The sequence below is a fragment of the Apteryx mantelli genome, chromosome 1, assembly GCF_036417845.1.
Source record: "Apteryx mantelli isolate bAptMan1 chromosome 1, bAptMan1.hap1, whole genome shotgun sequence".
NCBI lineage: Eukaryota > Metazoa > Chordata > Aves > Apterygiformes > Apterygidae > Apteryx > Apteryx mantelli.
Window position 1 is genome coordinate 87,786,670 of NC_089978.1, and position 16,749 is coordinate 87,803,418.

General features: G+C 39.1%; 1 protein-coding gene across 1 annotated transcript in view; it reads right to left on the minus strand.

Annotated features, from left to right (window-relative positions):
- The window catches only part of MAP3K15 (mitogen-activated protein kinase kinase kinase 15), an 87,085-nt gene that overhangs the window by 60,419 nt on the left and 9,917 nt on the right, over nucleotides 1–16,749 (minus strand). Inside the window, 4 exon segments of the mRNA XM_067289455.1 lie at nucleotides 561–754; nucleotides 4,852–4,923; nucleotides 9,892–9,915; nucleotides 13,334–13,473. Of these exon segments, the coding sequence (XP_067145556.1) occupies nucleotides 561–754; nucleotides 4,852–4,923; nucleotides 9,892–9,915; nucleotides 13,334–13,473 (430 nt within the window).

A 16,749-nucleotide genomic window follows, 5' to 3' on the forward strand; every position in this document is an offset into this window, starting at 1 on the left:
ACAGGGGTAGCAAAGCAAGAAAGAGGGACTTCCATCTCCAGCCCTAATCCTCAAAACTTTAACAATCCCTTGTAGAAGTGGCTGAACAGCATCACATTTATTAGGTGATATCAGAATGCTAATATTAAAAAAAAATTACCGCAGAAGAGTTGCATTTGATTGTTCATTGCTGCTGTATGTATATACTTACTTGGTGATAAAAAGGAGAAAAAAAAAAAAGCAAGGTCATTAGCTTTGAGCTCTATGAAGAGGCTGTGATCTCATCTTCTATTATAACTTCCTGCACTGTAATTTATACTTAAGAACTTTATCTTACCCATGGACCAACTCTGCTTACTGATATTTCAGAAAGTAACCATAAATCACCTCTAGTATAACTTGGTTAATTAATTGCAACAGCTGCAGGACAGTGATACAGTAAGCAGTAAAGTTAGCAACTCCTTTTAACACCATATTAAGTGCAGGGAAAAATCAATGTTACTAGAGCTTCTGAATCTTTTTCTATAACATTAAGAAGAGAGTATAAATGGTTCTGGATATGTACATGTTGCAAAATTTACCATGACATAACATGAACGTCTTTGAGAAGGCTGATAAACCTATCCACCAGTGGGACACAAAGTGGCCCCAGGATATTGTCCCAGCTGGGTTGCATATACTCAGAAGCTCTTCGCTGGGCATCACTTTCACAGCAAAAGTAGTCAGCACAAGGTGTGACAATGTATGGAATAAAATAATAATTCCCACTGGAATCCTAAAAGAAAAACAGACATACTTTAGAAAACAAATGAAAATGGAAATCTGCTTGTGCACATACAGAATCTTTTATTGTCAGAAAAAAACAGCTAGATCAGTGCTGGTGCACCACTAGGTTTTAGTGCACTGTTTAATACAAGATTGCAAAGCATTAAATTTAAGTTTTCTTCCGTATGGGAGAATTACACATATTAACAAGGGTGATGAATAAGGGTCTAGATCTGTTAAGAAACAAAACAAGAAAACTGTTTGATTTTTTTGTCATGCACAGACCCTAACTACAAGTCTGACAATACAAGCTAACCTTCTGCTCCCATGTTCTTGCAGTCAGTGAAGATGTACTTGCATCCTCTAGGCTTAGTCTGTGCTAGGAAAGATATGATGCAGAGCACACCGCAAAGTGTCTGAGAAATACAGAAACACAGGCACAGAAACACAGGCACTACTGGAGCAAGTCCAGCGAAGGGCTACAAAGATGATTAGGGGACTGGAGCATCTCTCTTATGAGGAAAGGCTGAGAGAGCTTGGCCTGTTTAGCTTGGAGAAGAGAAGGCTGAGAGGAGATCTTATCAATGTGTACAAGTATCTGAAGGGAGGGTGTCGAGAGGATGGGGCCAGACTCTTTTCAGTGGTGACGAGCGACAGGACGCGAGGCAATGGGCACAAACTGAAACACAGACACTTCCATCTTAACATGAGGAAAAACTTTTTCACTGTGAGGGTGACAGAGCACTGGAACAGGTTGCCCCGAGAGGTGGTGGAGTCTCCTTCTCTGGAGATATTCAAAATGCGCCTGGATGCAATCCTGTGCAATGTGCTCTAGGTGACCCTGCTTGAGCAGGGGGGTTGGACTAGATGATCTCCAGAGGTCCCTTCCAACCTCAGCAATTCTGTGATTCTGTGATTCTGTGAAAGGACTTCGTGGAGATGTTTAATCCAGAAGAATCCATACAACATCTGCTGCATGCTGCCATCAAACACCAAACCAAAGAAAATACTAAACATCTCAAAATAGATCTAAAACTTCTAACAGAAAATTCCAAAAGTGAAAACCAAAAACCCTTAATAGGCCATAGAAAGAGTGTAAATGTGATCAACGTGATAAAAGGGGAGAGGAGAGGAAATGGGAAACACCTTCCAGACCCTGAATAGTACAAGCTCAGATTCTTTAAAAAAAACAGACACCTGAGAGGTTTTCCACTATTACTAGAAGCACCAATATTGTTTTGACCTATGACAATTCTCTGCTGTTTAAAAGAAAATAAAAGTAAAATCCGGCCAAACTATGCATTGATAGTAACTAGGAAGGAGCCCTGAAGCATGGGCTCAGCATGATACAACTAACATAATCAACTACCACCAATATCCTTCCCCCGTCACCTTGGAGATACCAAGGCAAACACCTACAGCCACATCACACCCCTTATTTTTCATGATACCATCTAAGCCTGCAGTAAAGTAACAGTCATTTAAAATCCCCATGAACAATGGGAGAATGTCAAGATGACTGAAAGAATAGTATATTTTTAATATGTATTAATAAACTAGACAAGAGAAAGAAACTGGTCATGGGAAATAATAATTTAGGGCATGCAGTTACTACAGATATAGACAGAGAAGAAACCTGTACCAGGGACATCCTGCTATAGATCTGAGTCTGTTACAGTTTAGAATTATAAGTGATTTCTAACAGATAAAGACCAAGCCACATTCCTTCTTCATGAACCATACAGTCCAGTATCTCTGTTCTAACAAAATCACGATCTGTTGCAATGCTATCTTTACTTCCTAATAAAAAAATAGGAAACCTTGCAACCCAAACAACCAGAATGTTAGAATTATTTAGTCTGAGGTTTACTTAAACGAACACTAAGTTCAGGGCAATGCAAAAAACACTTGCATATAAATTCTATTCTTAAACCTGAAACGACGCATTAGCTCTTCCTGCAAAGGGAAAAAACAAATCCAATTTGGTAGTATGATGTGTCTTGTGATGCAAACAGAGCTGCAGTGATCTACTGAAAAAGCAAAGCAGTTTTCAGAGTATTTTTCAAGTATTCAGGTATTTTTAAGTGGCATACATGAAATGCTGTATTAATCATATTCAACTAATGTCTCATCTTTTTGACCTAGATTTCTTGCCTCTTTTTGATAGTGGAATCTGTGCAATTAAAAACACATTTTCATCCGTAACACAGATACATTTCTGTACGCAGAAGTCAGGAACCCTGCATGTATTTCAGCACATCACCTTGTCTGAAGAGCAACCAGCAAAGCCATAACTTCAAAAATTATTTTGCTGTGTTTGGGATGAGCAGTCACGCACCCAGTTAAACTAGTTAGTAATGCAAGCCTTCAGTGCCGTACATAAAGAGAAAGACAATCTGCCTCCTGGCAGAGATACCATTGAGTATAGTACCAAAGAAACCAAATGTTGTATCCCACTGTTCCCTGATAGACAATGATCTCCAGTTTTCTAACTTCTTCTGTCCAATATTTATACACAATAAATTATAAAGCCCCTTCATATGTAGTGTGTGGGCTGAGATTTCTAGAAGAGTCTTCCCTCTTCTCACTGTGTAGAAAAACAATTCTGCTGATCAACTTTGCTTACACTGTCAAGGGCTAGCGATGGCTGAAAATATCAATCTTATTTCTTTGGCAGATCACCTGTTCTGGATGCTGATGCTTCATCTCTGACAGCAAAAATCAGTAATTGTGAAAATTACTGTCCTGTCACAAACCAACTATTGCTTCATTAGATAGTGAATAAACGGCACGTGTATGTATTAAGGAACATATATAACAATGTGAGCTCCAAATATGTATAATCTATAAATCATGAATTATTTAACTGCGATGGAATTATAACTTTAACTTATGTAGACTGTATGTTGAGTTGGTTTTTTTCAGGATTATTAGCTCAGCTTAAAAAAAAAACAACCTTTGTCTTATTTTGAAAAAAGTCTCAAGTTTAAAAGTTTAGTTTAAAAATATGCAAAAACAAGCAGACTGAAAAAAACCCTCTCAATAGCTCATCTTCCAGCAAACAATAAATGCACAACGTGCTAGCAATAAAACATTTGCGTTTGATCACAGCACTTTAATTGACCAGAAAAAGGGCCAAAATCTTAGGAACAGAAAAAAGAAAATAACTGCAAGTAAGTTAAAAATGGGATTTTTAAAATGCCCAAAATGGCATTCCTCAGAGGAAAGCGGTTGAAGGAGTTACGCCTGAAAGAGCTGGGCCTGCATAGGCCATTGCTAGGGTCTAGGGAAGATGGGGCAAATGTAGAGTGCTTTTTGTCTTAAAATATTCCTCTGTAAACATTTTGCTAACACTGTTAAAAGCAAACATTTGACTTTAATAAAGTACATAGTCTTTTCAACTGTACTGCTACAGCTATTCTTTCAAACTGTTCCTTTGATATGGAAATACTATACTTGAATTAAAGGCTTTTTTTTGAATAAATAATGTTGAATAAAATCTCTGCATCTTCTGAGAGGGAATCAGGCCCGCATAGCTAATAGCACAATTATTTCACTCTAGCTACGTAGTTAATTTTGCCACTTAGTCAAGCATTAAAAGTGTTAGGATAAACTTAAAAGTGCTCACCCTACCTTACAAAGTAATTAGAAAAAAAGCACATAGATAACAGGAACTGAACTGTGCTGACTCACAGGAGTCAAAGATTTTTGCGTATTCAGAGAGTTTAATACATCACTGTCTCAAGAATCAAGAGAGTTTCTTCCACAGCAGTTTTCTGTGACATCACGTTCCCATCCATCTTGTGACACAAGTTACTCTAACACACTAAAAGCTTTTGAAAATACTTTCTCTTCAAATCTTGAATATACGCAGTAAATATTTTAATGTAAATGCTGTGAGAGAGATTTTTACAAACTAAACACCCAAACTCTCAGGATGCTGAGAGTCAGCTTGCCAGTAACGAGTACTCCCAGATTACAACTACTTTGAAAGAAAGAACCTGCCAAGAGCTATTTTTAAAGCATCCTTATATAAAAATGCCTAGAAACATAGTAATAAGATGGCACATTTATTCAACAGAAAGCAGATTTAAAAGTGATACATACTTTGCCTATCAGATTACCACTGTGGTATTCAGGAGGTACTTGAACCCGAAGAAAAGCTTTGTGGTTGGCAACCTACTCCAAATTGAAATAAAACAAAGAAAAAAAGGAAAACGCCACCACAAAACATGGAAGTATAAGAATCAAAAAGACAGACATGACATACGAATAGAGAAATTATTAAAGAAATAAACAATAGAAAATAAAAATAGATATTTATAGCAAGTCCATATTTACAAGACCAAGAAAATTTAGTGCAAAACTTTGCCACCAAGAAGATAAGGTTTCTATCTATATGGTCTATTTGTCTGCACATCTCCTTATGTCATCATTAACATGTTCTCAGCAGTCTTACTTTCATCAACCTGACAGATTTATTGCCAAATATTTAACTATATCCAATCACTATACATACACTCTAGGAGACAGTGACATTTCCAGGAAAACTAACTTTCCTAAATACATTTTTTAAAACCCTGAGTTTTTGTTATGTCAATAGTAACAGTAGAATATTTAATGCACAGAAACATTAAAAATAGTATTTACTGGGTTACTTGTTCCTTGTACTCTTCTTCCCAGAGAAGGAATAATCACTGTCTGTATTTTAGACGTTCCTGTTCCTAAGAATCTCTTTCATTTTGTGCCCTTTTGCAAATTCTTTTAATATTTCTGGTGCCTCAGAGGCTTTTCTAGAAATATATCATAAAACCTTCTATATATTGTAAAAATTATCAGAAAATAAAATACATAAAGGTACTCTACAGTCCTCTTTCTTCAGATTACTAGGTTCCTATAATGTAATCATACTTCAGTCTTGGCTCCCACTCAATCCACTGGGACTAGTAAATTGTAGAATTTTCAATGTAATGTAAGTCCAAGTGCCAAAATCTTTAAATTTAGTTTTCTTAAATGTTTATTACCTTCAAACAGTGGATACAGTCTAATTTACACCGCTAATGAAACTCTGAAGAGACTTTCTGCCAATCACATTAAAAAGTGATTTTTCAAAATAAAAATTCCTTGCGGCAAGGATAAATTACAATCCTGTTCCCTTTAAATCAAGGGGAATTTTTGCTAATGACTCCTCCATGGCCCAGACATTATTTTCTGCTTATTATAAGAGCTGCTAGAGGGTTTGAGGAAAAATCCATTTAAATTTCTAGAAATACTTCAGCAGGCCCACAGACCTAAGTATAGTATAATAAGCCTTCTGATTTCATAGCCATCTTACTTTTCTTTAAATATTTTCCCTGAAAGCAATTAATAGACTTATCCAAATTTCCTCAGACATACCATCGACGAAAGGAAAATCAACTATTAACTCTTTCTCTTCACATTCTGTATCTGCCCTAATAATTTTCCAGAGTGGAAAGTTCTAGCTTACAGTGCCATGCTCAGATGAACCAAATGGGTCAAAGTATGTATTTCAAACTAGGGGCAACCAATGCTAGAACTATTTCTAGAAGGGCTTTTCATTTTGCCTCCGGATCGCAGCAGTTTTTAAAAAGCCCTTTGTGTACTCTTTCCTTCACTCCACCTTAGATTTGCTTATGCTCCATTCCTTAAAGTTCTGTAGAGGGAAATAAAATTTCCCTATTGAAAAAAAAATCAGGGCTAGCAACAAAATATTGCATCAAAATAAAACAACTTCTCCATGGGTTTTGTTTATTTGTTTGGTTTGGGGAAAGTTGTGGGGGTTTACTGTTTTTGTTTGTTTGTTTATAATTAAAGCAACACTGCTTTTTGAAATCCTTGGAATTTCATTTCTCCTATAAACCAATAGCAATTTGAGGTCCAAAACACATTCTCCCTAGATAAATGCATTTTCCTGTACTCTCCAGCCCAACAATACCCAGTCTGCTCTCATTGATTTCTTCATAATGACACAGAAAACAGACTGTTCTGTAAGGCTGGATATTTGTGATTTATTTTATAGGTGATTTTTCTGACAGAAACTAGGGAGCTGTGCATACACCCTGAGTAAGATTAGCAGAAGACTGTCCTCAAAGCTCACAGGAGTTGCACAAGAAAGAAACCTAGCTGCAGGGACACAGAGATTACTGAACTTTAACTTCATACCAGGGCAAATCTGTCTTGGGAACTCAGCTCTCACATTAAATAATTCTTTCTTCATGTATCTCAGTGTGTAATAAATTATCAATACAGAATTTTAATTGCTTTTTGGGGGAGTCAGGTAGAACTGAATCACATTCCCCACCTTATCTCTGAAAATTTCACTCCTAATGGTGGAAGCTACATTCCCAATTCTCCTGCTCTTACACTCTTTTCAGACAGTAAGCTATTAAAACTCTCACAGACTCACTCCACCTCAGCAAGCTGCTCTCTAATTTTCACCATTAGATCAGCTGTACTCTTGGGCAAAACCCAAATGAACTGCTAACCATTTTTCTATGCATTGCTCTCAGCTTTATGTTCACCTTCCTCGCTCTCGCCTCTTCCCTGACTCCCTGATGCTGAATTAGAGTAACTGGTTAAGCTTTTCTTTAAAAGGAAAACATCGATTTCTTTCAAGGCTTATAATACAGGAAAGAAACAATCACCATAAAGGAAACAGTAACCACTTGTCTTCTCTGCATCTTTAACATGGCTCCACTCCTGTTCTATGCTATGATCTTTTTCGTGCCTTTGTACATGATTTGCAGGATATAAATAGTGAAGGTGAGGGCAAGGAATCTGCAGAGAAGGCTCATAGCTACAGTATCCTGTGTAGGAAGTTTCACTTGTGCTGCTGGAAAAATGGTGCTATATGTGCCTTACAGCAATCTCTGTTGTTCTTCTTCCCTTATACACAGTGCAGATATGTGGACACAAGAAGTCAAAAGATGTGGAGAGGAGTTCTCTTCATGCAAAACCAGCAATGGCAACCGTGTGGCTACCTCTGGGTTGGAGGAAGGCTTAGCAGGTTAAGTATCTATCCTCTTTCCAATAGGTCTACAAACCTAGTGAAGAGTGTATTTAAGTTCTCTCTGCTACTCCATAGCTATAGCAGAGGCATACCCACACAAAGATCAGTTCAACCAGGAAAAGTGAAAGGAAAACACGAAACCCTAGAACAGCAGTATTAACTCTTGTATCCAATATTCAGCATTTAAACTGAAGTGGTTATGCAACTATGCACGTGATCGGACATAGTGAATGCGCACTGATTCTGTAACTGTGTAACTAGTGCAGCAACCCTAATTATCAAGAAGCTTCAAACAAAACATCGCTGATGTGGTTGTGAAATATTTAAGCAAGCAATGAGGCAGTGGCAGTATATTGCAACAGTGACAAACCGCATGCCTCTCAGACTTCATTGGATCTGGAAGGTGGGGAAAGCAATCATCTAGTCATAGTCAATTCCAACTTAGGTAATCAAAGTTTTAACCTATTAATTATCTTGCTAGTATGTTGTCAGTAATTTCTGATTAAAAAACTGGTAACAGAATGAATTATGGGAACACATTAAAATATAAGTTGCTATCTAATAAAAGAGAACATGAAAATTTCAAACAACAAGAAAGGGTCAAAAATCCATGCTTGATATTTAAAGCCAGTTGTTTTTTCCTCACTGCATTTTACTCAATATTGTTTTCTTAATTTAAGCACTTGAAGAAAGTGGGGTAGACAATACAATCTTTTTAAAGGAGGGGTCAGGACCCCAGTTTCAGGATCCCTCCCTCCTCCTTTCACTAGCCACATGGAGAGGGTAAGAGTTTCCAAGTCTGATACCATACCCTGCTGTAGGAAGCATGTCACCAGGTCTCTTTTTTTCTCTTCCATGTCAAGGTGAAAGCAGTCATCCCTCCCTCTGTAGGACAGAGAAACGTCCAAAAGAAAAGGCTGCAGGCTGCTAATCTGACCACACTACACTAAACTGGTCACGGTCCACTTTGCATTTATTCCATCTCTGGAAAACGTCTCAGTCAAAATTCTCCTTCTCACTCTGGAGGAAAAAAATCCCCCGTATTTGTGCACTTGTGACATTTTCATTGTGTTCTTGTGAATGCCTGTGGACAGTAGCATTCACAAGCAAATCTACAATCATTTTCAGGTCCCTGTTCACAGAGCTGCAGAATAGTAAACACCCTGCACACCAAAGGTGAAACTAGTTCAGGGATCACCAAGACAAACAGGAGAATGACCTGGACTTACTCACGTGCTCAAACTGATCTATCTTTAGCCTACGTACAGTGCTGTTGCCAAGGGTAAACAGCAACTCAAAATAAACTGCTGTTAACTAATGCATTGTCTCTTCTCATCCTCTTTTAAATTGCCACTTTAGCAAAATCTAAAAACATTTTGGCTTGCTCTGTATTCTTCAGAAGAGAATAAAAGTTTAAGGTGCGCATGGGGAAGCAAAAGGGAATAAATCAAAGTTTAAGATTTTTGCAAATTCAATATTCCTCAGTATAACAACATGCAGTGTTCAATGAAAATAACCATTGATGTGGTCTGAAATAAAAAATACACAACTGTATAAGATATTGTGCTATATTGCAATAAACATAAAATAACCAGTATATTTTATCTTCCTTCAGGTTTACCTGTTTGGTTTTACTGGCATTAAGAGTAAGAATAATTTTATTTTGGGAAACAAGCTTTTGCATTCCTAAGTAAAATCTCAGTCTGTGAGCAAGAGGCTGGGTACACAGGGGCCAAAAGGGTTTGATATGCATGAGTCCTATTAAGGTCTCAAACACATATATACATTTACACAAGTGGATGAAAGTAGGAGAGGGAGAAAGAGACCTTGAATTTCTGAGTTTACATTTTGATCTATGAACCTACATATATAACATATCTATTGGCACTTTTCTAGAACTTAAAAAGGAACGTCTAAAGAAAAGTACTTTGTTAGCTTGTTCTACTTTTGAAAGGAAGTCAGAAAGATTCCAACTAGTTTGAATTGTATACGGGGCAAACAGACTTCTTTCGATCATATAGACCATATACCATGTCTTGGCAGCTTTGTTATTAGAGTTGCTTCACAGGTAGAATCCTCATTTTGTGTTTTCAAATGAATGTGGATTTAATACTTACTGTGTTTTTCCGGGATACCATATCCTGAAAAAAAGAGAATAAAAATATTTGTCATTTGTACTGAGAATTATTATTTACAATAAAAACAACTGGTATACATATACATATGCACATATGTGTTTTCACAGAGTAATCCATATTTCCTGCTACAGTAAATTACAAGTAAAGGGACTGAAAAATGACAAGAAAAGTCTCAGTAGTTCAGGTTAGAAAAAAAATGATGATTCCAACAAGAGACCTATTTAAAGAAGTGCTCAAAAGAAGAAGAAAGCTGGTACTTACCAGTAACTGGAGTTTCTTAAGCAGGCAATCCTCATACCCAATCATACTATGGGCATTTGCGAGACAGAAGCATTCAAGTCTAGAGACTTTCTTTGAAAGTGTATCCTTAAGATACCGAGGCCCTTCCCTACCTTGATGAGCATAGACCAAGACACTCCTTCAACATCCTAATTCTTCTCACCTTGAAATCCAAAAAGAGATAGTATCAACTATGAAGGAGATGAGAAATTAATGGAGATGTAAACCAGATCTCAAAGATCTCCAGCTACTGGTAAGTAGCCACCTTCTCCTCCTTCCTCTAGTGTTGGCCTACATGTCCCATGAACATTGCTTGGTGAAGCTAAGCAGAACTCCAGATAAGCCATTCTACATACGTTAGATCAGATGAGTTTCTAAGCAAGGTCATTGATGTGATTACGTGCTCCAACAAGCAGAGATGACTCTGCTTGAGCAACTTCCTATCTAAAACAGCCTGAAATCCACTTGGACAACCACTGCACAGAAATGACAGTGCACATGCACTTTTTTCTCAACAACAGGGACCAAAGAGGTTTCGTTCTGCAAATATGATCATCTGAAGTCCAGACTATATATCCTTTTATGTTCTTTGAACTAGGAGGTTTTGGAAAGAACAATGGTGAAAATGAAGACACAGCTCTTGGGAGAATTTCAGGATGGGCCCTATGAAATGAGTCACATATAGTCAAGTTGCCTGAATTTCACGTATCTTCCCAGTAGGGGTAACAGCGCCAGAAATACCACCTTTAGAACAATTAGACTAGCTACTGAAAAGAGGCATACACAGCAAGTTAGATCCAACTAAAATAAGGAATTCCTAAGGGGAAAGAGGTAAAAAACCTGACCACTCATAAATCTGAGAATAAAGAATGGCCAACAGTTCGTCAAAAATACATAAAATACATATTAAGGTACCAATACCTTAATAAAATTATTGATTAATTAAAACTCTTAAAGCCTGATCAAATGCTTCAGAACAAGAGCTCAGACACATCTGAACTATCACATATCTGAAAATAAATTATGACCATCTAGCTAAACAAGTACCTCTAGCAAGGCTTTGTCTACTGTTGATGAAGACCTTTCTCACTGGGGAGAAATGAACTCTTCTGACTGAAAACTATCCAGTAGCCATGAAATGTGTCAAGAGATCAAGGAAACTTCTTCACTGAAAGACCCCAAGAACGATCCCTATCTACCTTTTGAAGTATTCCTTAGAAGAAAGGTGTATTAGTATATTTGGATGTAGCTGGGGCTCAATTACAGAAGAGGTATCAAGGACATCAGGGTTGGACGGAACCATGCCCCTGTGCATGGCCCCTTAAGCTACACTACCCTCTGATCCAGCGGATCTCTTCAACTTAGTTCCAGCAACTTGAATCAAGCCTTCTGATCCTGAAGAAAGATGTGTAATGGGCTTTTGTTGGCCCAAAAGGTAAACAAACAATGGAGAGACAAGGAAAAGGTCCAGTGGGGCCTCAATGCCACTGACAGAGTTCCCAGCAGAGAGATATCAAGGCAGATAATGGCTTTTCTAGGCCTAAGTGATCCAATCATGCTCCAGTGTTCCCAGGAGCCATGTTCCCCGCACCTTGACCTCTCCACTCTTGCAAAAAACACCCCAGATCTGACACCGCAAAGACTTGCAAGCTCTGGCAATGAACAATCTGCAGATCTGGCCCACGGATGCACCCTGGAGGCCATTCAGCACTCCAGTTTTGGAGCATGTGCTCGAGTATGTGCTTGGCACAAGGTGTAGAAATAAAAGCCATTCACTGAGCTCCTCACTGGGTGGAGGCACTTGGATGACTAACCTGTGCTTCCCAAACTTTAGTATGTGCTGGGGAGAACCAAGCTATTCAGAACATCTGAGAGAGAACACAAAAGAAAGGTAAAAATGTGTTAACAAAAAATGAAAAGGAAAGATCTCTTTGCAGTCAGGTATATTACCACTGCAGAATGAGAAGTTGTATGCCTGCCCACCCAGATTAGCTAGAGGAAAGGAGGGCATGCAAGTATGCCTTGGTGCAATGAGTAATATCTTATAGCAAAGGATGGAAGAAGCTCCATCTCTGAGTTCTTGTGACTCCAGGACACCCAGAATGTGAATGGATGTGTGGACAACCCCCTGAAGAAAGAAAGTATGAGCTACTAGACACATGAGAGGAGACTCAATGACATTGAAAGCGGGAGGAAAGAGGAAGAAAAGCTGTGACAGAACAGAGCTTTTCTGGAAAAAGACAAGGAGACTCATATAAAACTAACACTAAACAATATTCTCATGGCATCAAGAGAGGTTAGAGAATTCTGAAAAGAATTTTTGGACATCTGTGGCATGAAAAATACAGACAGAGTACAGGGCAATAACTCAAAATAAGAAAAAAAAAAGAAGTATGAACAAAGCCGCTCTCATTGAAGGTAGCGAGAAGACAGATGATATTAAAAGAAGCAATAGGTGATGACCTAGAGAAGAAAGAAGTCTAAACATGATCTAAAACAAAGAGAACTTGTACTGAGAAAGGCAGAAACATCCACAATATATGACCTGCACCCAGAACAGCAATTTCAGGACTTAAGTGTAATAGCAAGTACTATCCTACTATAAAAATGAATAGGCCTATAAAGAGACTTGATGAGGATCTTTCTTATCTTCACCAAACAGTAATAAAAAGGAGATCCCTGCAGTCTTTGCTACTCATCATCTAGGAGATACTAACCTGATCTGAGAGAAGTGCTCCAATAGCAAGAATAGGCTGCAATACATTCCTTGTTCAAGTGAAGTGTCATTATCAAACAAGACTTAATATCTATCTACATGTACCCAAATTAAAAGAGGGAGAGGAAGAAAAACAGACTTTTTGAAAGCCATGAAAATCAGAGCTGCCGTCATACCTCTAAGCTGAATCATGTGAAGCAAAATCAGTACTGTATTATGGATCTGATCTTACAAACAAGCTTTTATGCTATTCTGATCACACTATTTTTGTTAGTAACAAAATAATTCTAAGAAAAATAGCTCCTGCGTTATGTAGCTAACAGGAAATCACATTTAATGGAAGTTTTAGAAAAACACAAATGTCTGCAGGATCAGGTATTCAAAGGTATTTCTGAAATGAAGCAGATTTTCAAGTGAGAATCTTACTTTGAGAGATTGAGCAGTATCAGCATCAGTGTCATAGTAAAGTATAACATTGTTTGCCATTTCAAAGCTTTCACGCACACCAAGGTGGTAGAATAGCGATGGTTGTTTGGAAATATCACTCATATCCACAAATGCAACATCTGAAATGAGAGAGGGAGGGGAGAATAAAAATAATCTTAAAACCACTTTTATTTTCTTACACAGAATATAAGATAAATCCTAAAATTACACATAAATTTGGACAGACAAAATTAATATATTCAAATGAGCACCATTTTCTCTTGGTGCAAGTGAATTTTACCATGCATACTAAAGAACAAGAGTATACTCAGAAAATTATCACAGTGTTAAAATAACTGTGAGGCAGTTTACAAACTATGCTTGAGGTTATGAAATCACTGCATCAGCAATACCTCAGGTGAAGAAGCCATCTACATTTGCTCTCTGAGCTAGACCTGACAGTCTGAAAGCCTAGTAAAATGGAAAGCTCCAGACCTTCATGTGGAACTTCTAAGAACAAAAAGGCAGCAGCAATACACACACAGAATCACACAGAATGGTTGAGGTTGGAAGGAACCTCAAGAGATCATCTAGTCCAACCCCCTTGCTCAAGCAGGGTCACCTACAGCATGTTTCCAAGGATTGTGTCCAGACGGCTTTTGAGGATCTCCAAAGGAGACTCCACAACCTCTCTGGGTAACCCACTCCAGTGCTCAGTCACCCTCACAGTAAAGACGTTTTTCCTTATGTTCAGATGGACCTTCCTGTGTTTCAGTTTGTGCCTGTTGCCTCTTGTCCTGTTGCTGGACACCACTGAAAAGAGTCTGGACCCATCTTTACACCCTCTCTTCAGATACTTAAACACATTGATAAGATCCCCCCCCTCAGTCTTCTCTTCTCCAGGCTGAAGAGTCCCAGCTCTCTCAGCCATTCCTCATATCACAGATGCTCCAGTCCCTTCATCACCTTAGCAGCCCTCCACTGGACTCTCTCCAATAGCTCCATGTCTCTCTTGTACTAGGGAGCCTGAACTGGACACAACAGTCCAGATGTGGCCTCACCAGGGCTGAGGAGAGGGGGAGGATCACCTCCCTTGACCTGCTGTCAATGCTCTTCCTAATGCAGTCCAGGATATGATTGGTCTTCTTGGCCATAACAGCACATTGCTGGCTCATGGAAATAATAGAAAGCTACCAGACCAAGCTTATCTGAAGAGCCTGAGGCTTGGAGAACAGGAAATTCTAAAGAGTAGAAAAAGAAATGAGCTGTGAAAATTGAGTCTTAAAAGCCACAGGGATTATGGTGTTCAAGGTGGTGGTAGCGGGAAACGGGGGGATTCAATTACAACTAGCCTGAGCAAGACTTCCACTGATCTTGGGTAGTATTGCAATCACAAATAGATGTATAAAATATTGGCGGAAGCTGACCTATACAGAGAGCTAAAGAGAAATAACCAATGCTATGCAGAACAGCTATGAAATACAGGTGAAATAGCCCAAATTCATCATTTGGTTCCGATGTAAGCCTAAAGGCCAGTACAGAAAGAAGAGGTAACTGGAGAAGGGACATTTATGTTGATTTTTTTCCTTGATCCTTGTATCTTCCATGTTATCTAAGAAAAATTTATTTTAAAGCTTTTTAAACGTCTGTAGCTTTGTGACTGTCTGCTTTCACCATTACAGGAGAGATGGATGAATTTAAATCCAACGTATTCATAGCACTAGACTTTTGGCAGTTAAGCCACAAGGGAATCTGAGGTTCAACCAGATTCCAGAGACTCTGGGCAGCTGAGCAGTAAATCCCACATCTCTGAAAGGGGAACAGGCAGTGTCTGTACCTATGGAGAATGACAGAGAAGGTGGAGTTACTGACGTGCAAGAAACCAAGAAGCAGGCCTGATGTATAAGATCCAAACATAGCAGCTGGTTTACCTGGCCTTCACCAGCTGCACATCACAAGAATCAATACCCCATACGCAGTACACGAGTTCTTGGTAAAGTCTGTGATGAATATACATTCCTGTACAATTCCATCTGGACATTTTAAAGGCTGTGCTAACACACCACACTGGGGTCACCCAGCTCCTCCAGTCATTAACAGACTCCCTATTAAAACACATGGGACATTTTTTTTTGAGTCCAAAGACAATGACCTGCCTGAAGACCAAAGCATCACCATTCAAGAGCTGAAAAGGGGGAAAAAAAAATAATTGTGGCAATATGACAAAGCACCCTTACCCCTGAGGAACCTCAAATCCTGCAACACTTACCGATCCCCCTTTCAGTCCCTGTTTAGCCAGCTCTCCACAGTATGGGCAAAATTGTTGCCCAATTGCACACTGTAGAGTCACAGAAACTGAGCAGGCCTGAAGCAGTATATCCTCGCTCCACATGTCAATGGTATCCTGGGGTGCATCAGGAAGAGTGTTGCCAGCAGGTCGAGGGAGGTGATTCTCCCCCTCTCCTCAGCCCTGGTGAGGCCACATCTGGAGTACTGCGTCCAGTTCTGGGCTCCCCAGTGCAAGAGGGATGTGGCGCTACTGGAGCAAGTCCAGCAAAGGGCTACAAAGATGATTAGGGGACTGGAGCATCTCTCTTAGGAGGAAAGGCTGAGAGAGCTGGGCCTGTTTAGCCTGGAGAAGAGAAGGCTGAGAGGAGATCTTATTAATGTGTACAAGTATCTGAAGGGAGGGTGTCGAGAGGATGGGACCAGACTCTTTTCAGTGGTGCCCAGTGACAGGACGCGAGGCAACGGGCACAAACTGAAACACAGACAATTCCATCTGAATATGAGAAAAGGCTTCTTCACTGTGGGGGTGACAGAGCACTGGAACAGGTTGCCCAGAGAGGTGGTGGAGTCTCCTTCTCTGGAGATATTCAAAACGCACCTGGATGCAATCCTGTGCAATGTGCTCTAGGTGACCCTGCTTGAGCAGGGGGGTTGGACTAGATGATCTCCAGAGGTCCCTTCCAACCTCAGCAATTCTGTGATTCTGTGATTCTGTATATCAAAATCTGGATTACGCAACCCTCTTCCCCCAAAATATTACAAAATCATTTTGGAAAATACAAGTGATCTATAAAACAAAGCACAGGTAAACTAACAGGCAGACCTAGAATCAAATTACATCTAGGAAGGAAAAAAAGTCTAAGAACTTGAACTGCATTTTAGCACTTGTATAAACTGCTTTGTGGGAGCAGAATGCTGTGAAATCAAAATCACCTTCCTGGTGAGAGAATTTAGACAATACGTGCATGTTGCACACAGATAATGCATTTTACAATGCCATGTGAGCGTGACAGAGTTCATTGAAACAAGGCTATACACAGCTCACTGCCACACAAATAGCAGTCTACAACTGAAATTTGTTTTCTATTGACTGCTGCCTGGTAACAATGTAGGCAGCATCAGGAGCA